Source organism: Amyelois transitella, chromosome 9, assembly GCF_032362555.1.
Source record: "Amyelois transitella isolate CPQ chromosome 9, ilAmyTran1.1, whole genome shotgun sequence".
NCBI lineage: Eukaryota > Metazoa > Arthropoda > Insecta > Lepidoptera > Pyralidae > Amyelois > Amyelois transitella.
In genome coordinates, this window is record NC_083512.1 from 9,508,376 (window position 1) to 9,535,430 (window position 27,055).

At 36.9% G+C, this 27,055-nt stretch overlaps 3 protein-coding genes across 6 annotated transcripts in view; 2 read left to right on the top strand and 1 right to left on the bottom strand.

Moving 5' to 3' along the window:
• LOC132902072 (uncharacterized) overlaps positions 1 to 27,055 on the bottom strand; it is a 133,804-nt gene that overhangs the window by 75,800 nt on the left and 30,949 nt on the right. The gene's annotated exons all lie outside the window — the stretch shown is intronic.
• Positions 1 to 27,055, top strand: part of LOC106142910 (tachykinin-like peptides receptor 99D) — a 106,594-nt gene that overhangs the window by 75,647 nt on the left and 3,892 nt on the right. For all 4 annotated transcript variants that reach the window (XM_013344855.2, XM_060945828.1, XM_060945826.1 and 1 more), the window contains exons 2-7: positions 14,585 to 14,745; positions 15,547 to 15,700; positions 18,710 to 18,884; positions 20,222 to 20,377; positions 22,606 to 22,665; positions 24,021 to 24,171. In XM_013344855.2, coding sequence (XP_013200309.1) covers positions 14,611 to 14,745; positions 15,547 to 15,700; positions 18,710 to 18,884; positions 20,222 to 20,377; positions 22,606 to 22,665; positions 24,021 to 24,171 — 831 coding nt within the window. In that variant the 5' untranslated portion in view covers positions 14,585 to 14,610. The remainder of the gene's footprint in view (positions 1 to 14,584; positions 14,746 to 15,546; positions 15,701 to 18,709; positions 18,885 to 20,221; positions 20,378 to 22,605; positions 22,666 to 24,020; positions 24,172 to 27,055) is intronic.
• On the top strand, positions 5,755 to 10,422 carry LOC132902105 (uncharacterized). The gene is made up of 2 exons (XM_060945934.1): positions 5,755 to 9,917; positions 10,008 to 10,422. Exons 1-2 carry the CDS (start codon positions 5,755 to 5,757, stop codon positions 10,420 to 10,422), a joined length of 4,578 nt encoding a protein of 1,525 aa, XP_060801917.1.

The following is a 27,055-nucleotide window of genomic DNA, read 5'->3' on the forward strand; positions in this document are numbered from 1 at the left end:
ACTAGCTGCATGTAATAACTAAACTGTAAATATATAATTACAGAATACTAGTAGAATACAGGTTTTTCGCAAATCCCGTGGGAACCTTAGTTTTTACCGGAATGAAAGGTGCCGTATGTCCTTCTTCGTACCCACGCTATATTTATGCAAAATTTCATGCAGATAAGTTCAGTGGTTTAACTGTGAAGAGGTAACATACATACTTACTTTCGGATTTATAATATTACTATGGATTTGGATACCGCCATCTTTAGGCTAGAGGCTAAAATACAATAAATTGAATGATTAAATCTTTGTCAAATTTTATCACAATAAATTCTGTATGTACAACAACATTTTCTTTTTATATTTTAGCAAAGGAAATTAATACTTGATCTCACTGGGACACCGGTATTTTGAGAGCGTAGAAAAAGTGTAAAATTTTCTCTCATAAAAATTATTTTCCAATTTCGTTTAAAAGCCAATTTTGCATTTTAATACACACCCGGTGTTGGTGATTTATTTTTGAAAGTAGCTTACAGCTCCCCTGGTGGCTTCTTATTTCACAAAATCTACTGAACGTAGAAAATTCTCAACACTTAGAGCAAATTTGGCCAAATAGCTTTCGGCTGTTCTCAAAGTGAGATTAGAAAATTTTTGTAATCAAATATGATGACTCAATTTAAAGTGGAATATTTTTGAAATTTTGAACAATCGGCCACGTGTAAGAGTGTTAAAGCGGGAAAATAGAAACTTGTTAATTCCTTGTTCCTTCACCAATCAATTCAAATGTTTTAAACTCTAAGTGACTGATTAATACAAAAAGTACATCTGAAACTACTGTCACTGTTTGAATTTCAATCCCATCATTAAGCCGTACAGCTGAGCGTGGCTCTTCAGTCTTTTCAAGGTTCTGTCTGCTCCGCAAGAGATATTGACGTGATTTTATGTATGTATGAAACTAGATACTAAGAGTCTACAGTTTGCCTAATGACGTTCACTCAACTCAGTATCCTGAGCGTTGTTGACTCTGTCTGCTACGCAAGAGATATGGACGTGATTTTATGTACGTATGTAGGTAAATATAAAACTAGATACTACGTTACAGTTTGCCCAATGACGCTCAATAAGTCAATAATATCTAAAAAAAAGATTCCCACAATGGTACGTTACAACAGCTGTAACTGTAACTTTCGCTATTTTGTGAAAAGGAACAAAAACATGTAATCAAATATGGATGCCTCCATTCCATCCTGTTCATAAATCGTTGCAAAAAGCAAATCGATTCCTTAGGGAACCTGTTCAACTGTACAGATCATAAAAAATGAACTACCTTCCTCGCAGAGCGCAGAACTAGAACATCAATTTAGTCGATTTATGTAAAAGTTTAATTTTGTAGGTAAACATGATCGAAATATATATATATAATATATAATATCGAGTATAAAATTGATCGAAGATTGAAATGAAAAAAAAAATCATTACTGAAATCGCAGAAAGGATGGATATTTGTAATTGTACGTTTTGTGTCAATTTGCGTCTTTACTTTTTTACTATACTACGAAAATTTATTTTATTCCCGTTTTCGTAATATATTGGGATATTCCATTAAAGATTTCTGAATCTAAAAGTAGTCATTTTCCTTGAGAAGTGTAAGGGAGGACTAAGAAAAAGTATTACAATGGTTTATGGGAAGGTTTATAGCTTCAATATGTCTCTTTTCTCTCATTTCCATCTCAATTCCATCATTAAGCCATACCGCTAAACGTGGCCTTCCAGTCTTTTTCAGACTGTCGGCTTTGTCTACCCCGTAAGTGATAAAGACGTGATTATATGTAAATAAATTAAGAGGTTGTTATATTAACTTTACTACCTCTCTTGTAAAGTGTTATGTATCGATAAAGCATTGTGACCCTAGTCCTGAAATATTGGGAATTCCAAAATAGGTTGACATCGAAATATGAGGGGGCTTTACCGACGAAGTAAGTTTCATGAATGTAACTATTATCAGTAATGATAGTTTAAGCTTAAGCTTGTGTAAGTTTATAAAAGGTACTTTATTGCAATTAAATTTGTTTTCTGCTGTTTTATTAAGAATTTATAACCGATCCTTTAATTTCCATATTTCTGAGATATATAAGTAGGTGCCGTGTGGTTCCCGGCACCAATACTAAAAAGAATAGGACCACCCTATCTCTTTCCCATGGATGTCGTAAAAGGCGACTAAGGGATAGGCTTACAAACTTGGGATTCTTTTTTAGGCGATGGGTTAACAACCTGTCACGATTTGAATCTCAATTCTAACATTAAGCCAAATAGCTGAATGTGGCCATTCAGTCTTTTCAAGAATGTTGGCTCTGTCTACCCCGCAAGGGATATAGACGTGACCATATGTATGTATGTATAAGTAGGAACATAAGCTCTATTATTTTTTAGGTTTTTAATTATAAAAATAATCTTTCTTTTCTCTTTTTCCCAATTTAATTTAATTTTTTTTTTTCATGTCTAACCCTGTTTTTAGATTTCACCATAACATTCACACTTAAATATTCAAATGATAATTTCCATTTTTAATTCGAGTCATGATCTGACTTTTAAATCGTCCGGTCATTATTAATCCGTGATGCGATTTACATTTTTCTTTTGTGAAATCCAAGTCCGCATTAAGGAGAATTGTAATTTGAGCCAGAAGGCCAGCTGAAAGGTATTGTATCAAATTGTAGGCAGTAATTTAAACTAAAATTCATGAGAATCGCAAAATTATCATGAACTAGAGGCCGCCCGCGACTTCGTCCGCGTTGAATCATTCCCGCGGGGACTCCGGGATAAAAGTAGCCTATATGTTATTCTGGGTCTTTACCTACATACCAAATTTCATCGTAATCGGTTTAGTAGTTTTTGCGTGAAAGAGTAACAAACATCCATACTGACATCCTGACAAACTAACAAACTTTCGCATTAATTAAATACTCGTAGTACATATTTACGTAACTCCGCCAGTTAAAAAGTGATAATAATAATTATTATAATTCCTGTGGGAATGTCGGGATATCTTGGAAAAAGTATCAATTTCTAGAGATAGAAGAATTATTAACCTACGATATTACTATGATCAAATGGTTCTGCCTGCCTGACAATGCCGCCTCCGCTCATACCAGATAGGTACCTACGTGGAAGGCGCAGGTCAAAGAAATCCTGGCTTATTGTCGCGAAAGATGATATACATACTAATAAATGGTCTTAAAATGAAGATGCTGTGAACCGGACAAAGTGGAAAGAAAATTGTAGGCAACGGACACCAAGCACCTGAAGCGTTGTGACGGTGAGTTTGTGACATGCAGATCATACGGAGCTACTCTGAAACCAGTTTGTTAATTATAAAAGATAATCCCTAGGACACCCATATCCAGACAGAGTCTTAAGAACTTATAAATATCAAAGAAAATAGGTATTGGTTTCTTAGGTTTAAATAATCTGAAAGGATTAAACGGCTGAAGAATATCTTTTTGTATTTCCGCTCATTTTATATAATTTCTTGTTATTTAAAACTTAAATGTTCGAAATCTGTCTTTCTTTTTATTTAATGGAAAATGTGACTTAGCAACATAGGTAGGTATTTATTTTACTGAGTAGGTACGTTGTGAGCACAGAAATGTGAATAATATATTATTATGACTATAATTCGATTTCTACGATTGTGAGACTCAATCAAAGTACACATGCATAACGTTTTACTACCGAATTTCAACTATCGATAATATCAATGATTCGACTATCAAAATAACAATACAACAAGCAACATAGCGGCTGAATTTAACAACGGGAATGCTCGACAAGCAATAAAGCGCTTGATTTCATTGCGCTCGTAAACCATGGATCTATTGAATTCCGCTTTAAAATCTCTTCGAATGGGATATAAAGCTGCTGATCACGCGTCGTGTGCTGTTTGCGTTGTATTTCGTTCCCGGCTTATATCTCAGTGAGCGTGCGCCAATTGGCCAATAATAACGTCTTCCGAAATGGGTCACCAATCCGTGGTTTAAGGAAAGCTAGGTGGTAACCTCGTTACTAAATCGAGGTAAAGCCAGATTTAGGGTAGGTACCTATAATGAGCTAACCAATACTCTTACGGGAGGGGTAATAATCTTCCTTGTCTGAATGCGAAACCATGGCAGAAGTTGTGTTAAGTATTTCGGTATAGAATCGCGGAGGTTAAATAATGGTTGCTCGGCGTAATCTTTTGACATTCCTCTATCGTTAGTAATGTAATCTGGGGTTCTCCAAAAAAAAAATGAGTCAAGTGTGTTTTTATATGACACTCTAAAGACACTCATAGAAAGCCTAAGCCAAAACTCATGGTCCTAGTTACAAAAACAGTTAAGTAACTAATATGATCGCTATAAAAATAAAATAAAAGTATTTGCATTTTTCACAGTAGAAAACACAGCTCTGAATACATTTCGACTAAGCTCTTTTGGATTTAAAGTTGAAAAACAAAAACTTTTGTTGGTTTTACGAAAGAGATTTGGAAATATTGTTAACATTTTTGTAGCATCTCGTTTTTAATATTAATGAAGTGCCATCAAAATCTCAATACAAAGTTGAAATTGAATGTAAGCGGATTAAGAAAATAGCTATCGTCTAGATGATGGGAGTCGAATGTCTTGAAACCTGATGTTTTTACTGCAAGTCTGGGGAAAATTTAATTAGTGCCGTTGTTACGGGCAACTGTCTTACTTTTGTTTGTTGATTTTGAATTAAACTCTTTATAATATAAGCTTTAACTTGGGACGAAAAACAAGCACCTATTCAATGGAATAAAATTATAATAGAAGAAAACGTCAAACAGTTTTAATGCTGCGTGACATGACGCAGGAAGGAATTCTAGGAATGTACATAATAGAGGTTTTTCCCGTATTTCATGGAAACAGATACAAACGGAAATTTTCATACATCGCGAGCGGAACAGCGGCCCGGGCGTAACTAGTTAAATATAAATTGTTTGGTTAAAAAAATTAATGTTCCTTTTAACGAGCACAAAGTGTATAAAATGTGAGTGTGCCTGAATGTTTGTAAACCTCATTTGTGGCGTACGTGCGGCGTAATTACACTGATCGCACCGTTCTGCTGATAGCTCGTGCGGAGAAATGGGCATGTAATAGCCGATTATCGCCTCTCTTACTGGGAATATTTATTTTATTTTTAGATTTTATACGTCAATAAAGCTTTAATTCCCTCTTTTAACCCCTTCTAATCCTTTTTTGTAATAACAGTAACATTTGTTCGGCCTCTGTACCAAATTTTATCAAAATCGGTTCAATGGTTTAGGCCTGAAAGCGTAACATACAGACAGATTAACTTTCGCATGTATAATATTGTAGAGAAGTAGGGATAGGGTTAGTAGGCATTTAGCGTACCTACAGTACAGAGTCGAGCAATTATTTGTAATGTGTGACGAAATTTCTAATAAATATTCCATAGATCGTTACATAAACGTTCTTTATTGCTCCCTTGGAATTGTTCATGCTTATTGGAATTTTCTATGCTTATTGGAATTTTCCAGACCTGGATAATAGCCGGGACTCGACCACCGCTGTGTGATGGAATTCAACCGTCTTGTTAGCGACGGCCACGCTGCTAACCTTTTTGGTTCGGCGCCATAGTTTTATGTTTTTATGAGAAAAGAAAAATAAATGACATTGATCCAGCCTCTACCAGTGCCTCTGTCGGTTACATTTTGTGGTCCTTGAGCCGAATTTGGAAAAGGCTGGTAAAATGTTTCGCACTCCCCCTACATCGCGCAAACGGAAACCACGCGGTGCCAAGGAAGAGTTGCGCCAGGATAATGGTGAGGTTCCTCCTTTAGTTAAATCTGAAAAAATTGAATCGGATGACCAGCATGATGCCAAATCCGCAGCAACCGGTAAAACGAAAGGTACGTCGTCATCCCTTTCACGGCGGAGGGCGTTGGAGCTGGAGGCGGCGCAAGCTAAAGCCACTCTAGAGATGGAGGCCGTACGTGAGGCTACACGTGCACGAGCTGAAACTGCGCGCGCAAAAGCTGAAGCTGCAGCTAAAATAAAAGCTATTCAGTCTGATTTAATTGATAAGAAATTGGCCGCTGAAATTGAATCTCTTGATAGGCAAAGACGGTCAAAATCTTCGTGCTCCGTCACTTCAAAATCGATGTCTCTTGACAGCAGAGTGCATGCCTGGCTCGATCATAGTATAGAATCTCATCATGACGCGTCGCTCGAGCCGCTAGATGAAACGCATTCAACTATTTCCCATGAAAACTGTAAAGGGAACCGAAAGAATGACATCCAAAAGTTGACTGAAGCGCTACGAGATACAATTGTTGCCTCGACATCAAAAAATAGTAACGATAAGCTTCTTACAAGGTTGGCGACATCCAAAGATCTACCTTATTTTCATGGTGATTCGCTCGAATGGCTGCAATTTAAACAGGCTTTTTATGAATCGACAAAGCTATGCAAGTATACAGACACTGAGAATGTATGGCGTTTACGAAAATGTCTTCGAGGGGAAGCTAAAGATACGGTTTCATCTTTACTGATCGGAGTTACGTCACCTGATGTTATAATTGAGACTCTTGAGCTCCGATATGGGAGGCCTGATACAATAGTAAATAGACTTATAACCCAATTGAAAAAGCTTCCGTCCTTACCTATGTCATATCACCACGACATTGTCAATTTTGCCATCAAAGTCAAAAACTACGTGACTGCCGCCAAAGCTATTAAACAAAACGATTATTTAAGAAGCCCTGAACTTGCAAGTATTATAATTTCCAAATTTCCAAATATTCTTGTCTGCAAATGGACTGATTACATATTCGAACAACAAGACAATGACTTACCCAAACTAGAAAAACTATCTGAATTTTTGTATGAAGAAGCAAATAAGACTGCGTTGGCCGGGGTAAGTCATATTCAATTTCAGACGTCGGAAAAACGTAAACCCGATGAGCGAAAAACTACTCACGCAGTACTTCTGTCGGCTGTAAGCAGTGAAGCAGGAGAAACACCTAAGTGCAGATTTTGTCGTGTGAGTCGTCATTCCTTACCTAATTGCCCACGATATAAACGAGCTTTACGTAAAGATCGTTGGAGATTTGCTCGAACGCAACGCTTATGTTTCAAATGTCTTGCTTTTCGTCACCGTGAACCAGAAATGTGCCAAGGCGACAACTGTGACGTCAATGAGTGTGGTCAGCCACACCACCGCCTCCTGCACTGGATCGCACCTAAAGACAAGTTATCTGAAGAAAAAGCAACAGATGAACCAAAGAGCAGCAGTGAAAAAAGCGAGACAGTCACCCAGACAAATGTAGACCAATGTTCTAAGGTATTACTACAGATTGTACCATTGACAATATTTGGTCCCAAGGGGAGTATGCACGTGCATGGTCTTATTGATGGTGGTTCTACAGCGACTCTCCTGGCAGCAGATATTGCAGACCACCTAGGCTTGCATGGAGAAAAACGCATGATGCGAGCACGAGGTGCTTGGGATACTGAATTAGTATGTGAGATGGAGTTGATTGACTTTACAATATCCAACAGCAGCGGAGACAAGTACAAGTTAAATGCTAGGAAATTGAAAGAGTTAAATTTACCTTCTCAACATTTATCTAACTTTGATTTCAGCAACTATAAAGTTCCTGAAGATTTTGATGTTTGTAACTGCGGTGTGCAGCCGAAATTATTGATTGGTCAGAATCACCACGACCTTATCGCGCCTGAGAAATGTATCCGAGGTAAGCAGCGTGCGCCGTTTCTGACCAAAACTGCCCTAGGGTGGTGCGTCCATGGGAATAACTCGGTAAGTGAGTCCAACGCGTCTGACCGTTTCGCCACGCCCGCTCTAAACCTTAGTGTTGACTCTCCTAGACAGGGGGGAAACGTAGTGCCTATTTGTCATTTGTTTTCTATAGAAGATATTAAATCTCTCTCTATACAGTCTTCTGATAAGAACGTAGACGTAGATTACGACGCAAAATTATATAATGAAGTTCGTCAATCGTTTGCTTTAGAATCAATAGGTATCTGCACCAAGCCTAGACAAAGCCCTGAGGATTTAAGGGCTGTTAATATATTAGATAAGACGTCGCAAATGTTTGATGATCAGTGGTATGTCGGCTTACCATGGAAATACGACGATGTGGTTTTGCCCGAGTCTTATCCTCAGGCTTTAAGTAGGTTGAAAATGGTAGAAAGAAAGATGCAAAAGAATGAAGCCTATGCATCCAGGTATCGAGAGCGAGTACAACATTTATTTATCAACGATTTTGCTAGAGAGGTGCGCGAAGATGACGTAGGTTTCGAACGCGTATGGTACTTGCCTCACTTTGGTGTTGATAACCCTAATAAGGCTAAGTTGCGGCTCGTATTTGACGCAGCTGCGAAAAGTAAAGGGGTGTGTATAAATGATTTTCTTTTGCAGGGACCTGACTTGTTGCAATCTCTCTTGGGAATTATGTTACGTTTTCGCGAAAATCCTGTTGGTGTCATAGGTGACATAAAAGATATGTTTTTACGTATTAAAATACGTAAAGAAGATATGCATGCATTTCGATTTTTGTGGAGAGAAAATACATCAGAGCCAGTCAAGGAATATGTGATGACTTCCCTTATATTCGGTGCCAATTGTTCTCCTTTTGTTGCACAATATGTTAATCAGTTTAAGAACACAGAACGGTTTGAGAAAGAATTTCCTGACGCTGTTCAGGCCATTAGGAAGAACCAATATATGGACGATTACATTGACAGTTTGCCTGATGTTTCTTCCGCTGTTAAAATGGTAAATGATATTTTGTACATAAACCAACAAGGAGGCTTTCTTATGCGAAATTGGCTTAGTAATAGCGTCGATGTTCTAAGAGGTACGCCAAAGGAAACCCTCAACGAGAAAGCCGTCAAATTCAACATTGAAGGTCAGTCTGAACGAACACTCGGTCTTCTTTGGTATCCTGCTACTGATATGCTAGGTTTTGATTTGTCATTCAAACGCATCCCGCACGAAGTTTTTGAGAAGGAAAGAAAGCCTACTAAACGTGAATTATTACGAATTATCATGTCAATTTATGATGTTCACGGATTTCTTGGGCCATTTATCATTCAAGGTAAAATTATTATGCAAGAAACATGGAAAAGTGACATAAAATGGGATGAGCCTGTTTCAGATGAAATGTTTACTTCTTTTCGTAATTGGTTAGAGCAACTGCAGACTTTGAATCGCATTTCTATACCACGATGGTACTTTAGAGTTAGTCCTTATAGCGCTGCATCGGAGGCCCAGACCCGCGCTGACACAGCAGCCCTATACACATTGCAACTTCATTTGTTTTGTGATGCATCGCCATCCGCGTATGCTGCAGTCGCTTACTGGCGTAAAGAAAATAGTGATGGCTCAGTGCAAGTCTCCTTTGTTGCCAGTAAAAGCCGTTTAGCGCCGATTAAGGGAGTCACAATCCCGAGGCTTGAATTACAAGGCGCATTATTAGGTTGCCGACTAGCAGACACAATCAAATCAGAGCATCGTTTTAAAGTTGATAAAACATTTTATTGGACTGATTCAACAACAGTCTTACATTGGATTAGAAATGAAAATAAAAAGTATAAGCCATTTATTGCAAACAGGTTAGGCGAGATATGTAATACATCCACTATTTCCGAATGGAACTACGTTCCTTCAGGATGTAACCCAGCTGACCTTGCCTCTAAGAAGCACGATCACATCTTGGAAAATGATTCTCTATGGTTTACCGGTCCTCTTTTCTTGCACCAAGGACTTGATTGCTGGCCAATAGACCCTTTGAATAAAGATGTCATTAGTGATGAAATTCTGGAAAAAATACAAGTTGTGTCAAGTGAAGTTTATGAGACGACTAGCTCTCCTGTTCCTGATCCGCAACGGTTTTCATGTTGGTTGCGGCTGCTACGCAGTGCTGCTTCTGTTTTATTATTCATTGAAAAGTGTAGAAAGAAAAAAGTTGAAATTGACAGCGAAGTACTAAACAAAGCAGAAGGATTATTATTACGAAATGCCCAAATGCAATCGTTTAGTGACGAAATACATTGCTTACAAGAAAATAAGCCCTTGAAACGGGATAGTCGACTGCGAGATCTCACTCCGTACTTGGACAGCGATGGTCTTCTACGCGTTGGTGGGCGCATTGGCGCTGTTAAAGAAGTGTTACCCGAGCTCTTGCCTAGACGTAAATGGACCCAAGAGGGGTTGCAATTAAAAGTTGGAGATTTAGTTTTAGTAGTTGATCCATCATCTCCGCGTAACACCTGGCCAAAGGGGATTATAGAAAAAGTTTACCCAGGTGCAGATGGTAGAGTTAGGGTAGTCGACGTTAGGACTGGAGCGGGTGTGATAAAGCGGCCGGCTGCTCGCGTGGCCTCTTTTGGTTAAGGAACTGAGTATCCTCTATGAGGATACTAGGGGGGAAAATGTTAGCGACGGCCACGCTGCTAACCTTTTTGGTTCGGCGCCATAGTTTTATGTTTTTATGAGAAAAGAAAAATAAATGACATTGATCCAGCCTCTACCAGTGCCTCTGTCGGTTACACGTCTAGTTTATGAAATGACAACGAGATAGTTTTAGCTTTTGAATAATTGAATGAATTTACATAAAGTGAATAAATAATTTTGTATTGATAATGATTTATTCATATTGTGTATTATTGTAATTATGTAAGCTTTTGTTTTAGATAAAGTAATTAATTACCTCCTAAAACAAAATTAGTAGATATTGTTCATTTTCCTTGCTGATCGGGTAACAAAGACAAAACTAAGTGTGTCCCAGATTAATGGGTAATTAATGTTAGTGGTTAATAAAATGAGGTAAATGCAGAGTTTTATTCAGAATGTGTACTGGCCAGTAATAAAAAAAAGGAAATTCTCAAGTGCACATTGGATTCTTTTTGCAATGATAAGTCTAAAAGTACCTACAATAAAACCGAATTGTTTTTATAATTATTTTATCAACAAGTTCAGTTATTTATTACAATGCATATTAAAATTAAACCAAAGTACAGTTTAACTTCATCGCAATCATAGAACATCCACAGATTATTTCCATAACCAAGTTTTACTTTTTATGGAGATTTACGTTATAAATTCATCCTCCCATTCGAAATTTCATACAATACTTTTCTATTTCTACCGTTGAAGCATAAAGGACTTTCATATTATTAGTTTAAGTAAAGATAAGTATGAGAATTTAGGGATCCCAGCTCGCAGTAGAGTTATTCACCCGACATAACTTCAGAACACCAAATTTTTATATTCCCAAGTTCAACCTTCGAAAGCAATGGATTGTGGATAATTAAATCGCTCGTTGATTACGTAAGCAGATAAAAATAACTCGACTTATCATGGAAATGGGAGATGTATGTAAATACGGGAATAACGCGTTTTATTCATTGTCATTCTTCCTTTTTATGGTCGGGGTAAAGAGTTCAGTTCAGTGGTGACCTTGAATTCTTTAAAGATAGACAAATAAATTTGTCTATCAAAATGTCTCAACGCTGGCAGAGCGTTTGCAGTCGAAAACTTAAGGTTCTCGAATGAAAAGGTTCAATCCTTACTTTGATATTGTACTTAATGACTTTTCTGAGGAAAGTACGACCTGATTTACCAGAAACATGATCATAGAGATGCCACGGGCTCAGTAAAAAGAGTGAGAGATGTCTCCAAGCTAAATTTGAGATTTTAACAGAGTAGATTATTAAACTACTCTGCGTCGAGTAAGATCAGATTTTTTTCTTAAGGATGAGCTGAAAATATTATCGAGAAAGGAACATTATCATGAGAAAATGATAAGAGAGGATATTTTAAAAGTAATTTTAAATGAACTCATAAATTTAAACGTCTGAATGTTTTTATAATTTTTTGATAAAGCACGACTGTATTTAACCCTTTTTCACCTCATAACGTATGCATGAAATGAATTTTCATAAGCATCGTATAAGGCCCTGTAATGGAGACATTATGGCCTGGGGGCTTTTATAAGTCAAATATTTTAACCTCAGAAGATCAAATAATTCAACTCGTGGTGGCGGCGTTGCTTGGTGAATTTTGAAGAGGATAGATGCTTTTCTTGTGCTTTTTCATAGTCTAGTTATTGTAAAAATAAACATAAACCTTGTCACTAATTAAGCCATCCAACAAAATGTGGACTTCAAGGCTCGTCTTGATGCGGCACCTATAGTATTGTGCTACCTACATTTTAAATTTAACTAAATCAGTGAAGTGTGACCGTCTTAGAATATTAGGCCCCAGGCACCCTGCAAAATCACTGGCCAATAAAAAAGAATTATTGAAAAGAAGAAAAAAACGTATATGTAAGTTATTTGCTGCTCTTAATAACTAATTCTTGCCCGAGACTTCGCCCTCTCTCCAAAATAATCTCCATAGTGCGTAATTTCGACTTTGCATGATAATTAATTACTTAACCATACAGAATATAAAACAATTAAGTATTTAGTACGCCAACATTTGTAATATTCCGCCAGACGCTGATTATGGAATATTTTTATTTTTTTGATAATGTCCTAAACCCAAATAATTAATGTACAGAAGAGAAATTATGATCACTTCATTAACGGAATGAATGAAAAATAATAATTATCATGACACTGAGACCAATTGTATCTTCGATAGTAGCAATGATAAAAAGGCCCTTTGTCGTCTAAGGAATCAGTTCCCAATAATAAGAACATGTAATCCCGTGCATTTTTTTTTCAACAAAGTTTACGCATTTTCTTAATTAGCTAAATACTCAGCATTTCTATTTCATTAGTACTTGTAATCGGAATATATCTACGAGTTAATCATAATTAGAGATACTACTCACAGCATCGTCAGTAGGAGGATTTTGTCATGTAATCTCGTGCTTCTTTACAAAGGCATGTCAACAAGTGTTCTAACCGGCTAAAGAGTGTCATTTCTATGCTATTATTACATGTAATCGGAATATTTGCACACGCACATTTTGGCCGCCGACACGCCCGCCATTACATTATCAGATCCAATTTCATCCATTAGCTGACGTGGTTCAGGATTTGTTGAATTTTTAGAATTCCACTATTATATGTAGCTATATCGCACGCCACGGAAAGGCATGCGTTATGATCTATGATATTTATAAAATATATTTTTATGTAAAGTTTTTTGTGCCGTGTAGTTCCCGGCACCAATACAAAAAAGAATAGGACCACTCCATCTCTTTCCCATGGATGTCGTAAAAGGCGACTAAGGGACAGGCTTACAAACTTAGGATTCTTTTTTAGGCGATGGGCTAGCAACCTGTCACTATTGGAATCTCAATTCTATTATTAAGCCAAATAGCTGAACGTGGCCATTCAATCTTTTCAAGACTGTTGGCTCTGTCTGCCCCGCAAGGGATATAGACGTGACCATATGTATGTATGTATGTATGTAAAGTTTTTTTATTAAATTCTTTGTCAACGGTCGAACGATAAAGATACCCGAAAGCTTGATAATATAGATTCGAAGCGGTCAATACCTGGTCGAGCATTTGGGCTGATGGATCTAAGATTTTTTCCTGACTTTGAAAATTTTACATAACACAAACAACTGAATGTGTAATTATGATCCAATATGGGTAAGGTTTCCCTTCAAAGTTACGGAGGTGTCCCAGGATCGTTTAATTGATACACAAACCCCTTAGTCTTCTCTCCAGAGAAATGAGACGCAGCATCTTTTGACGCACAGAAAAAGTTCGCCGGCAGCCAAGTTCATTGCTCTGTGCTTCAACAAATGGAAATCACGCAAACCATAGAGCTTCACACGATTTTCTTGCGTGTTCAGGTTATATAGGAAAAATTAGTTGTGTGAGAGGTTTCATGTAAAGAATAATAAATTTTACGAATAGCTGCTTCTTAACCGCCTTAGAAAAGGTGGTTCCCAGTTTGACCTGAATGTATGTTTGTTTGTCCGCGATTATCTCACGTTTCGCTAAACCGATATTGATGCGGTTGTCAGGAAAGTGTTTGTTACACATAGGAGAAAGTTTTAGAAATTTAAAAGACTCCAAAGAAGGATATCGATTGGAGGCGGTTTTCTTTTACAAAAGCTTATTATATATGGCTCTACTTCCACAAAAATTTAAAATAATAGCCAATGTCTGTGTCAAATATCGGATATTTTTTAAATCATATTCTTTAGTACGTTAGGTAGAGGTAGACGATGGGCTAGTAATCTATCTATCTGAATCCTAATCGGCCTTCTAGTATTTTCAAGACTGTAACCCCGTAAGGGATAAATGTAAAACATGTGATAAATATATGTAAACAGAACGCATACAAAAAACTCTAGAAACGGCACGTACGAATACCGACCATTTAAAAATTATTAACCTTTTCCCGCGTAAAATGAAAAATCGTTTTTTTTTTATTGTTCCCGCACGAATTTTGGGAAATCCTCCTCTCCTTGCACACCTAGACCACCAACCATCATTCAAATCTCTACACCCAGCGTTTTGAACTATGCGTTGATATCCAAGGCAATCAGACAGTGTTTCATATTAAACTTATTTCTCATATCTTAGGTGTGGAGGAGCAGCCTCCTGGTACGATGCTGGACGAGCTGAACCCCACATCAGCGTCCAACCGGTCCACAGAGTACGTGAGCGACCAGCAGAACATCTACGTCACATTCTACGATGAAGTCAACAGGGTTTATGTTAACCACACTCAGAATTTTACTGAGGTAAGTCTTTACTTTCTATCCAAAAAATTCAAAATTCAAATTCAAATTAAAAATGTTTATTCATTACTATAGGATACTTCATATCGCTTAATAATTGTCAAAACGTATGGTTTAACAACATTGGTTGACGTCAAATAAATTACTTAAAACTAAGTTTACTGCCGCTTCCAAGGCGTCAGTGCAGAAGAAGCGGTAACAAACTGCACTATCCTCTTTGAGTGTTTCTAGTTCTAGCCTTTACCACTATGATTCAGTGTTTGACCCTCGTATATACATTTTCTTATTTTAGTCCGGTCGGAAGTAGCTTCAGCGTTAAGACCATTGGTACAGTTCGGAGCGACGATTTATTCCACTTTGGTCACTTGGATTATCAAATTTCACATGTTTTTGTCCTGAAATCATACCTTCGGTGACCCAGTTTAAAAAAATGTATATTCTTTATTTTATTTTTTTACTGAGTCACCGTATATACTACTCGGACTTAGCTTAGATTTTGCCAACGTTAAGAATGATTACCAATTGTCAGTAAATGTAACACTAAAAGTTTAATTTAACTTTCTCTGCAACCAATAAAATAAATATCTGAAATCAGAATTATACATGACTTAATTTGCTTGTCCTGAACTAGGAGTTGGACTTGTTCTATGATACTATTAAAATTTTGTCGAAAAGTGAGTAACAAGTTGGACCAAAAATAATTATGTATGTCTCCAAAATTGCATTCATTTTAAAAACAACTTGAGAATTACAAATCACTTAACCAGATCACGTCCCAAAAATAACGGCATGCTTTCGTTCCAGCCTTACCAGTCCTTCATCCTGCCATGGTGGCGGCAGGTGCTGTGGACGGTGCTGTTCGCGGGCATGGTGGTGGTGGCCACCGTGGGCAACCTGGTGGTCATCTGGATAGTGCTGGCCAATAAGAGGATGAGGAGCGTCACTAATTACTTCTTAGGTTTGTGAGATTATGACAGAGGTTTACTTAAGTTAGAATCTGTGAGTGTATTGTACGACCCGCTTAGAGAGGTAAGAGAGACACTTACCTCTTTTCTGATCAACTGCAGTGATGGTCATTAATCGGACTATAAATTAAATGTATTATTGTGGTGTCAATAGGTAGGAATAGGTAAAGTGCCATGTTGAATTAACGAGAAACGAATAAAAAAGAAACGCTTGTTTTTAGATAGGTACAGAAGGTTATAATTTTAACTGACTTTAACTGTATAAATTATGTAGCTACATCTATATTAAGGTTTGTCCAAATATCAAAAGGACTTGAGTCCCTGGACTGAAAACTCTGAAAGCCGCAGGGTGTCAGGTTCACGACACAAGCTCACAAGTTAATGTGGTCTGATTTAAGTTTGACTTCGACATTCAATTTCCAAATTTAAAATTCTCCTTGCACTCTGTCATAACGGATCCTACTCATAATAAGTTTAATAAGCCAAAGTGGTTTAAGCTCCCGAGAAGAGGCGGGACGTCACTCGCCAGGAGGATAATAAAATCCTATTAAATCCCAATATTTTTTCTAAAAATAGCATAATTTCTGAACAATTTTGTTGGTTAAGTGACAAAGTGGGGAATCTGATTTTGTAATAACATATCCATTAGAACTACTAAAAATTGTAAGAAATAAAATGTTCAAGATGATTTGCGTAGTAGTAGTGTTACTGCTTCTAAACCACAAGTCCCATGTTCGATTTCAGGTCAGGTTATGAAGAATAAATGAGCATTTTCTGATTAGTCTGGGTGTTAGATGTTTCTTATAAAATTTTGTACCCCATAAGTTAAGTAAGTATAAACTAAGTGCTATAACTTGCTATGCGGCTATTGATCTTGTTTGATTTTGTATAAAAAAACTGCACAAATATACCCAAAAACAAACACTTTCTCATTTATATTAATCACATTATATGCACATATACCTATAGATAATTTTTATTACCATTATAGGAATCAAATCGCATCCCACTGACCCACATTTACGCCAATAAAACGGCAAACTCGTAAAATAATATTAGTTCGCGCCAAACTAGAATTTACTGATCTCTTCAACATCTGTCGAAAACCTTATGAAAATTAATTCAAGTTTCCAAGAATTTCATACGCAGACTGGGCCATTATGGAAGATTCAAACTAGTTTAGATACTTTTATCTTTACGTCAAAACAAAATCTATTTTTATCGATAGAAATGTATCGACGCGATGCAATCACCATTTCAGTGTTTTGTTTTGATTATATAAATTATTAATTTGAATTTATCTTAGTAAAATATAACGTCCAGGAAAATAGACGTCCTAGTGGAAGGTAAGATCAAGCGTAATGGATCACCCCAAACCACTGGATCTATACTTGAAAGTTGGTATGCCGGTTCTTTATATTATCTAAGAAAGGTTTTCCCAAAATTCCCGGAATAACGGGAATTAACAGGAATTTTCACTATACAGGAGCAGAGCCAGGAGCGACCTCTAGTGGTAAAGGTATTTACTTAAATCTTAATAACTGACAAATAAATTTCTTTCGATATTACCTACTAATTTCCCTTTAATCTTGAACAGTTATTTTAGCTCATTTATAAATCCTATTGGTAGTACCCCGATTGAAATGCAAATTTATCTCACAGATTTCCATGATCGCAAACTACGCTTTGAAAACTCTCGAAGTTTCTATACTCCTATAACACGTACTGGGTTTATGTATAACTCTTTTACATATCGGTATGAGTTACTATGGAATATTTTTACTTGACGACTAAATCTGTTTTAAAAAATATTTTTTATACCAATTTTTTTAGAATTATAAGCAGCAGTTTGTAACAACCTACTGTAGGTATTTATTATCTGGGTGGCATGGTCATATGCCTGGGAATATTAGTTTTTCCCATAATTTTACTAATATAATTTTTAAATATAAGATGGTCGCTAGGCTTCCATAATTCCGGCGAGCGTGGTGTTAGTTATACTCGTATTAGCGCGTGATAACGCGGTCGGTTTTCTCATCGGTGGACCCGTGTTCGATGCTCAGCAAGTGATATTAGTCTTATTTTGTTTTTTATTTCGTTTCTGATGATATTTGTTCTGTTTTTTTATTTAATTTTTTTATGGTTTTCAGATTGTTTTCTGTTTTCATTTTTGTTTGTTTTCACAACTTTTTATGGATTTTCTGACGTCCACCGAGCGCAGCTCGGTCACCCAGGTACCGTTTCATTATAGGTAATTGGTTCACCCCTGGCTCCTGCAAGGAAGGTGGGACGCAACCAGAACTAGCGCCAGGAGGGTCGTGATGATGAAATTATTATTTTTTTTAATTATATATTATCACCCTCCTGTCGTTTATCTATTACGACCTCCATTCGCTCTTAATCGTACCCAGGTTTCGCTTTAAACCACAATGAAGTAGTGGGTTTATCAGATAACTTAAATAACCCAATTACTCTCACAAGAGACCTTAGAGACCTTGTACCATAGTAGTTGTACTAGGTGAGAGTGGTGGTAGGTGTGTTTACCCCCAAGTTAGGTTTAGGCTTATAGACTTTTATTAAAAGACATATTTTACATCACCGTGTGGTTCCCGGCACCAATACAAAAAAGAATAGGACCACTCCATCTCTTTCCCGTGGATGTCGTAAAAGGCGACTAAGGGATAGGCTAACAAACTTGGGATTCTTTTTTAGGCGAGGGGCTAGCAACCTGTCACTATTGGAATCTCGATTCTATCATTAAGCCAAATAGCTGAATGTGGCCATTCAGTCTTTTCAAGACTGTTGGCTCTGTCTACCCCGCGAGGGATATAGACGTGACCATATGTATGTATGTATGTATGTTTTACATCACATAAAATACAAAAAATAAATGAATAAGTTCTTTGTCACACTAATAAATGAAATATCTCTTAAGCAATGATCGACAATGTGGGCAAGCGAAGCAGCCGGCAATAGTTAATAGATTAAATGTTTGTTCACAGTAAACCTGTCAGTAGCAGATGCTATGGTTTCCACCCTGAACGTGACCTTCAACTTTACATACATGCTGTACTCCGACTGGCCCTTCGGCCACTTCTACTGCAAGTTCTGTCAGTTCATCGCAGTTCTCAGTATATCGGCATCGGTCTTCACTCTCATGGCTATCAGTATAGACAGGTAAGATGACGTCATCTTAATAACTGTGAAAGAGATGGAGTGGTCCTATTCTTTTTTATATTGGTGCCAGGAACCATACGGCGCCAATCTAAATCTTAGTTATATTATCAATTATTTCTATTTCAATATGTTTCTTTGCTTGGTCGGAGATCTGATGCACATTCATAGCATTCTCCGACACTCATCCACGAAAATAACCTCCTTTTGTGTAATATTTACCTACGAGTTATCAGTTCCTTCTTGTTTTCCTGCAATTTAAGGAAAATTGCTGGGACTCAGTCACTCGTGCCTAATAAGTTTTTATTTTATCGTGGGACAAAATTAAACTTTTACAGAATTGCATTCAGATTAAACGCTACTAAAATTTTAGGATATAACGAATGCGTATGTAAATAAAACTAACGTCAAAAGCAAAATGCTGCAGTAACCTTATAATGAAAAGCAGCAATTGCTGTTTTCAATGCAGTCACTAACTTTCGACCAAATTTAGGTACAACTTACATTTGACGTTAGCAAATAGACATGTAAATATGTATATAGAAAAGATAATACCTACTCAGCAAACCAACATAATCCACTGGAATAATATTTGTACAACAAAGCCCGAAAATCGCACCTAATTGTGTGCTAGTTTCAATATTGTCAGTGAAATATGGACAGCTCGCGTGATATAATCCCATTAGGGTATGTCTGTGTGTGTATGTGAGCTCGTCGTGGTGTCGCGTGCCACTCCTCAAATATGAGATTGATACGTAACTATTAATACCGAACGTGTTATAACAACAGGAATAGAAAAGGGTATGTTAAGATGGTTCGGTCATGTGGAGAGGATGAATGAAAGCAGGTTGACTAAGCAGTTATACAAGGAGAGTGTGGAGGGAAAGGTCTATCAAATTAAGGACGTCCTGGTAAAGGGTCAGGTCAAAAGTACCCGAAACCGCCGAGCTTGCATGAAGAGAATTATGAATGTGGATGAAGCGAAGGAAGTATGCAGATATCGTGGCAAGTGGAATGAGGTAGTCTCTGCCTACCCCTCCGGGAAAGAGGCGTGATTTTATGTATGTATGTATGTGTTATAACAAAAACTTTTGAAACCCTTTCTTGCTCTCGACCGTTAACACACAGACGCTTTGTGGAATTATACTGTTACTAGCTGTGCCCGCGACTTCGTCCGCGTGGAATAGTTGTTTTAGGCATCATTGAAAAAGTTTTAAAAGCCTATCCCTAAGTCGCCTCTTACGACATCCACGGGAAATGAGATGGAGTGTTCCTATTCTTTTTTTATATTGGTGCCGGGAACCACACGGCGGTATTTAATTCATATGTTTGTTTATCAGATACGTGGCCATAATGAGCCCACTACGGCCACGGCTGGGCAAGCGGGCGACGCTGGGCATAGCGGCGGCGATCTGGGCAGGCAGCTCGGTCATCAGCAGCCCGAACCTGTTGTATTTCACCACGGACACTACTATATTACCCGACGGTAGCACGAGGTGGGTCATCGTACATTTCACGGCTTTAACCCTAACGGGACAGAGCCAACAGTCTTGAAGATATGTTTAGCTGCTAAATGGTGAAGTTTAGTAACAGGTTGCTAGTCCACCGTATAAAAAAGAATCCAAGGTTAGTTAGCCTATCACTTCTCCTAAACTAATTAAAGATTAGTCTAAGCCCATTAGAAGCATTTAATCGCCTTTTACCAGTGTGAGTCCTATTATTAAGAGCTTTAAAACATAAAATGTCTTGTCAGGTAATCATTATTAATTAGAATCATATTTTTATTAACTCGACTTGATCTTAAATGACTAAGTAAACCTTATTTCGAACCTTTGACTTTATTTTAAGAGGAAATTGTTAAACTAATGAAAATATAATCGCATGCAACATAAACAAGACTGCACTTTCAAGTTGTTCTGTTTACGTTCCTACTGCAACAATGGAAGGTTGATGGAAATTGTTCAGAATTAAAGTTGGGCCTTAATTATTATAATGTCTCCGTGTATGTCCAAGTGTAGAACACTACTTTGTAAAACAATAAGAACTAGTTAAACCAATTCACATGAACTGAATGACCTGACATCTACCAACAAGTTGTGACTCTTTGCAGTCGCCATTTATGCCCAATAAATATTAAAAAAATCCACATTACCACTGTAATTTTTTTTATTAATTAGTATTTAATGAGATATAGGTACACAAGAGTCCAATGCTTCAGTAAGCTGCAGTGCATAATTGACTGAAAACAAAACTTGAAGTAATTATTTATGCGAATAAATTCTTTAATTTATTTAAACTACAAAATGCTAATATAATTTTGAAAATATTCATGCCTACAATTATAAAATTCCGCTTCTATCCAGGAGAGGTAGGCAGAGACTTTATCTTTCCATTTGCCACCATCCCTGCATTCTTCTTTCGCTTCATCCACATTCATAAAACTTTTCATGCAAGCTTTTTTTTATATATCCAAAAGTTCCTGTTAGCTATTAGAATTTATTATTTTATTTTATTTCTGTTTATTACTTAGTGTTTTGTTGGAAAGTTGTTCGCAAAATGTGAAGCGGACGCGCCAGGGGTATCAATATTTAACCCTTTCGATTTTATTTTTTTACTATTCGATGCTAAATTATACATAATTACTATCGTGCCTCAATTAGATCATACATAATAGTAGCGTAAAAAATATATTTTGGTTCATGATTTTAATTCTGCGGGTAGTTAATGTCGCCGGACAACGTAAATCGCGCCCCTCAAGATTCACCCTAAACAGAAAATGCAGTAATTCATTAAATAACGCAAATAAATTTTACTTTCAGTCTTATTAAATCTGAATACACATATAATATGTCCCGATACAACATATTATATGTGTAGTCAATTGTTTTACGAATCGTATTATATTCCAACGTACTCGATATTTCATTAATTTGTAAGCATGTTTACTCAAGTCTCTAATGATCGAAGTAAAGAAAGGCTTTGTTTAACATCTCCTCGATATCAGGTATTTGCTTAACAAATAAATAAAGGAAGATCAAAAGACAGGCAGCCTTAGCTATTGAATCGGAATACCTTGTGTTTAATTTGTTTTCAATCGATACAGTAAATTGTAGTCAAATATCGGATTGTACCTATACGTTGTAAAAGCATATATTTTTTAGCTTTTCATTATGGAAATTCACTACTTTGACAGCATGATATCTAAGTCTTAAAAAATCTCAACTCGCCTCAGTTTATTTCTTTTATTCTACGGTTTATTATTTACTACCTTTTTGGACATTTGTTTATTTTAAATGGGCTAGCATCTTGTCACTATTTGAATCTCAATTCTATCACTAAGCCTAACAGCTGAACGTGTCCCACTAGTCTTTCAAGACAGTTAGCTCTGTCTACCCCGTGAAGGATATAGACGTGAATATATATATATATAAGAACCAAGAAAAGAAGAGGTTATATAAATGAATGAAACATACATACGCGTAATAGCATTTTTATCCTGACTTTTATCTTAAAATGTCTGTAAGCCACGTGCAGTTGTAGGGCTTAATGATAGAATTAAGATTCAGATATTAACAACTGACCCATCGCCTATGAGAAGACTCCCAAGTTTATTAGCGATGTGAAATTATTTTCATAATTTCACTCGGCTTCGACGCGGCCATTCCCCAGACGTTTGTCTCTAATCGACTTCACCTACTTCGTCTAATGGATATTGTGTTTACAGACGCGTCTGCTTCCCGGATTGGCCCGACGGAATTACAACGAGGTCCCAGCACGAATATGTGTAAGTATTTTTTTTTATTTAAGTAGCTTTTGCCTGGGCGCAGCATGATGTAGAATTTTTTTTAAATAAAACGTCTGGCGAATGCTACTTCTGAAGGTCTATCTCAGTGCATATGTATTTTAATCAAACTCAAGTTTTTGAGTTTATTCGCCACAAACTGAAATACTGTCTTATAGAGTTAGGAGGTATTAGAAATTCACTTTAAGTGTTGATTGATCTGAGACCCACTAAATAAAGACACGCAGGTTTGGACTCAATGATAGTATATTAAATGGTAACAATAGCTTGAAATGCCAAAGCAATAAGTCGAATCTCTCTAGACATATTTTATACATTTTTGTCACATTTTCATAAAACCAACAAAGGACGTTATAAAATCGGACTTAAAAGAAATAATCCCTACTTAAACGTAAACCTTACAAAAGGCATTATCGACGTCTCTTTTTAACTTATGAATATAATCGTATGCAAAGAAGGACAACATGGGGCTGGTTATAACCAAAAAGCCACATTTCAGCCAGTCATGTAATATAATGACGTTTTGCACATTATTTGACTTGCCTGAAAGTAACATAAAACGAGTTTTAATAATATCTTCATAACCTGCATGCTATAAAACGGGAGCAGTAAAAAAGTTATGTATAATACCATCAAGGGTGAACCCTTAAGTAATTTTGGAGTTAGATTATTTTTTACTGATTGCGTAGTGATCCTCTGAGTTAGAGAAAATTTGGTGCGGAAAGCTGCGCATAGAGGCAACTGGAGTGTAAAGCGCCATTTACATGATGCAAGTTTCTTGCCTGTTGCATACAATAAAATTGAAGCAATAAATTACCTGCATGGTCTAAAGTTTAGACTCTAAACAGTACGTAAACTATGATCCGAACTGGGTTATTATCAAAAAAGTTGCAAAGGTGACGTGTTTGATCCTAAATAACCTGATTCAGGATCGTGGTCAGACGGACCCTGGGCTCTAGTCTAAAGAGCTGAGAAGTTAACAGGATGATGATAATATGCCGCGTGGTTCCCGGCACCACTACAAAAAAGAATAGGACCACTCCATGTCTTGTCCCAGGCTTACAAACTTGGGATTCTTTTTAGGCGATGGGCTAGCAACCTGCCACTATTTGAATCTCAATTCTATCATTAAGCCAAATAGCTGAACGTAGCCATTCAGTCTTTTCAAGACTGTTGACTCTGTCTACCCCGCAAGATATATGATGATAAAAAATTAATGGCATTCCTTCTCCTTCAGTCGATTGCTCACTGTTGAGCGTCGTGATGCGCCTGATCTAGCCTCCTCAAGCATTTAAAGGCATCATAAACCAGCATTATTAATTTTACGTCTCTTTCAGATACAACGTTTCATTCATGGTGTTGACGTACTTCCTGCCGATCATCTCCATGACCTACACGTACGCGAGGGTGGGTGTCGAGCTCTGGGGCTCGCAGTCCATAGGGGAGTGCACGCAAAGGCAGCTGGACAATGTCAAGAGCAAACGAAGGGTAAGGCATCTCATTTCAATATAGGACGACAATTTTGACGAAATATCGAATCCGTATTGAAATAACTAGTTCTACATTCATTCATGTTTTTTTATATAGACAATGTGTATTCGTCCATGATTTAGATTTAAGAGATCTATATTTGTACATTGACGTCCGATGAAAATGCTGCAGTGTAGTTTGTTCCGCCGCTTCTTCTACACATGCGCTTTGGAAGCGGTAGTAGTTATAATTAGATTTAAGTGATGTGACGTCAATAAGTGATACCTTGTATCCAATTTTGAAAATAAATCTATTCTACTGACGACCCGCGTATAAAGTAAAATCCCGTTTGTTCCCGTTCGTCACGTCATAGTCACATATAGTCAGTCAGTCACTCAGTAACTCACAAGAGTTTTATTTTTATATAGATGTAAAAGAGGAAACTAACTAACTGATTGTCTGACATATCAAACCGCTTTCTCTAAAAGTTGCACTAAGAAGCGTTTTTAAGAATTTCCCGCGGGAAATAACAGGACCTCTCGCGTATAAAAGGGGACACTTACTGACTTATTTTTATGAAGAGCTGGTGTCTAATGTAGGTTAATCGTGTATTACACACAAGTCCCCAGCCCAACTAAGTCCCGGGTAAAAGTTAGTCAAATCATGACGTGTTAGAAGATCTAATTTACTAGACAAATTGCACCAGAATTCTGAAAACTCGAATAATAAATGCTCCCTTAGGCTAATCATAAATTTTCACAAATTTACCGGCCATTTTGTTTTAAATACCAAATGTAACCTAATTAAGATAATCAGTTGGTTACTTTTCTTTAAATTAGACAGGCTGCCATCGAGGGTAAAGAGGGTTTGTGCAATCTGAAAATTTATGTGGAATTTAAATAAGCTTGGAAATTGAAAAACCAAACCAAATTACATTTATTTTACGGCTATTGTTTGTATTTAAGGGGAAAAAATATGGAAACATACATCGAAGCCAACGTTACATCGTTACATACAACTGAACTAGATGATGGCTGCCTAAGAATAGAATTATAACTTAAAAACTTGTGGCGTTTATGTAAAACGTCGCAGGTAAGAGAAATGAGAGATAATTGAAAAAATTATAGAATTGAGACAAACTTCATTAGGACTAATTTTACAAGTTAAAAGATATCGTGAGATTAGCCCTAGACACGAGATCCAGCAAGTAGCCGCTAGAGAATAGCGAGCTACTTAAGTTGGTGAATGCTGATAATAAAAGGTGGACATGATTTTTACACTGATAATTTTTTTTTTACATGGGAATTTTCGAGAAGCAGCTTTCGTGAATCTTCTCACTTTCAGCTTAGTAAATCTTCCATACCTTTACATGCTAAGAAAATCTATGAATTTTAGGACATGTTTTAATCTGCCAAAAAATGAACAATAAAAAAATTGAAGTTATTCTCGCTTTTCCAGCAATTCATATTTGAATTTAAGGCATCAGATGGCTGAAGGGGCTTAAGTTGATGAAAATTCGAGTGGGCGCGCTAACAAAGAGAATCGCGATCTCTGCGTAGGTGATTCTTTACTCAAATCATAATAATTCAATAGACATAACGAAGCTCTGAAAAATCTTATTAATTTGCAGAGCAATGATTATTTCCAATACATATTCGTGCTGTGTAGTTTTCACACGTCTTTCCTAGAGAGTAAGGCAGAGACATTTTTCCACTTGCCACAGATTCAGATTCTTCACCCATATATTACAACTATGACCAATGCTAAGACCACGTTACGCGAATATTTGCTGCCATACTTCATATCAAGTATATATCCATTGCGAAGTAGACAACAGAGTCAGAGCCAACAGTCTTGAAAAGACTGAAAGACCACGTTGAGCTGTATAGCTTAATGATTGAATTGAACTTCAAATACCTAGTGGCAATAGATAACCCGTCGCCTACAAGAGAACTCCCAAGTTTATTAGCCGTTCGCTTATCCGCCTTTTACGACTTCCATGGGAAAGATATATATGGTCCAATTCAATAGTGCCGGGAACCACACGGAACTGCGAAAAATACCGTTAGTAAACCCGCACATTCACGTTATGAAAACAAACATTATTTCCGCTATCTATAATTGAAGTGGTGGTAGATATATCTGGAAAGTGGTACTTAGGGATAGCGATGGTCAACACACAAACGCACGCACAACCGAACATTTTCCTTGTAAAGATACTTTGTCCACTAAGTTGTTGATGAAAACCACTTCTTAAAGTTTGTTAACTTTGTTACTTATGACTGAGAAACGCAAAACTTTCTAAGTACGAGCATTTTGACTTACAAATTGCATAGTTGTGGTCGTCCTCAAGCTAGCTAGCTCAAGGCTTGTTTGTCTTAGTTATTTTTTAATATAATGAAAGGATGAATCATAAATACCTCGTCCTATGAGATAAATATCGATTTCATATCGTTTCAGAGGCAAAAAACATTACCATAGTATACCAAACAGGCATCTGAAATTGTGATGAATTCTTCGATCAATTACAACAACAAGATGGTACATCGATGGATTTCAGTGAAATATCTTACCAAATCCAAGGGAACGAGATAGACTGAGTCCTATTCTGAAGTGCCGGAACCACACAACACTATAAATTTACTATTCGTCTGTCTATAAATCTCTATCTAAGTTGCTTAAATCGGAGAATACGGCCATTAATAGTTGGAACTTGAAACAAACGATGGGTATTAATCTTCAGATTAAAATGCTTGAGCGTAAATCAGGAGACTGCGCGGCTATCAATTAGTTTTACTGTATGTTGGTAGAAAGATATTGTATGTATGTTTGGTCACGTTCGTAAACAACGTGTGGCTGTTATCGTTGTATAGTTTTCACAAAAGATCATTTATCATAAAAT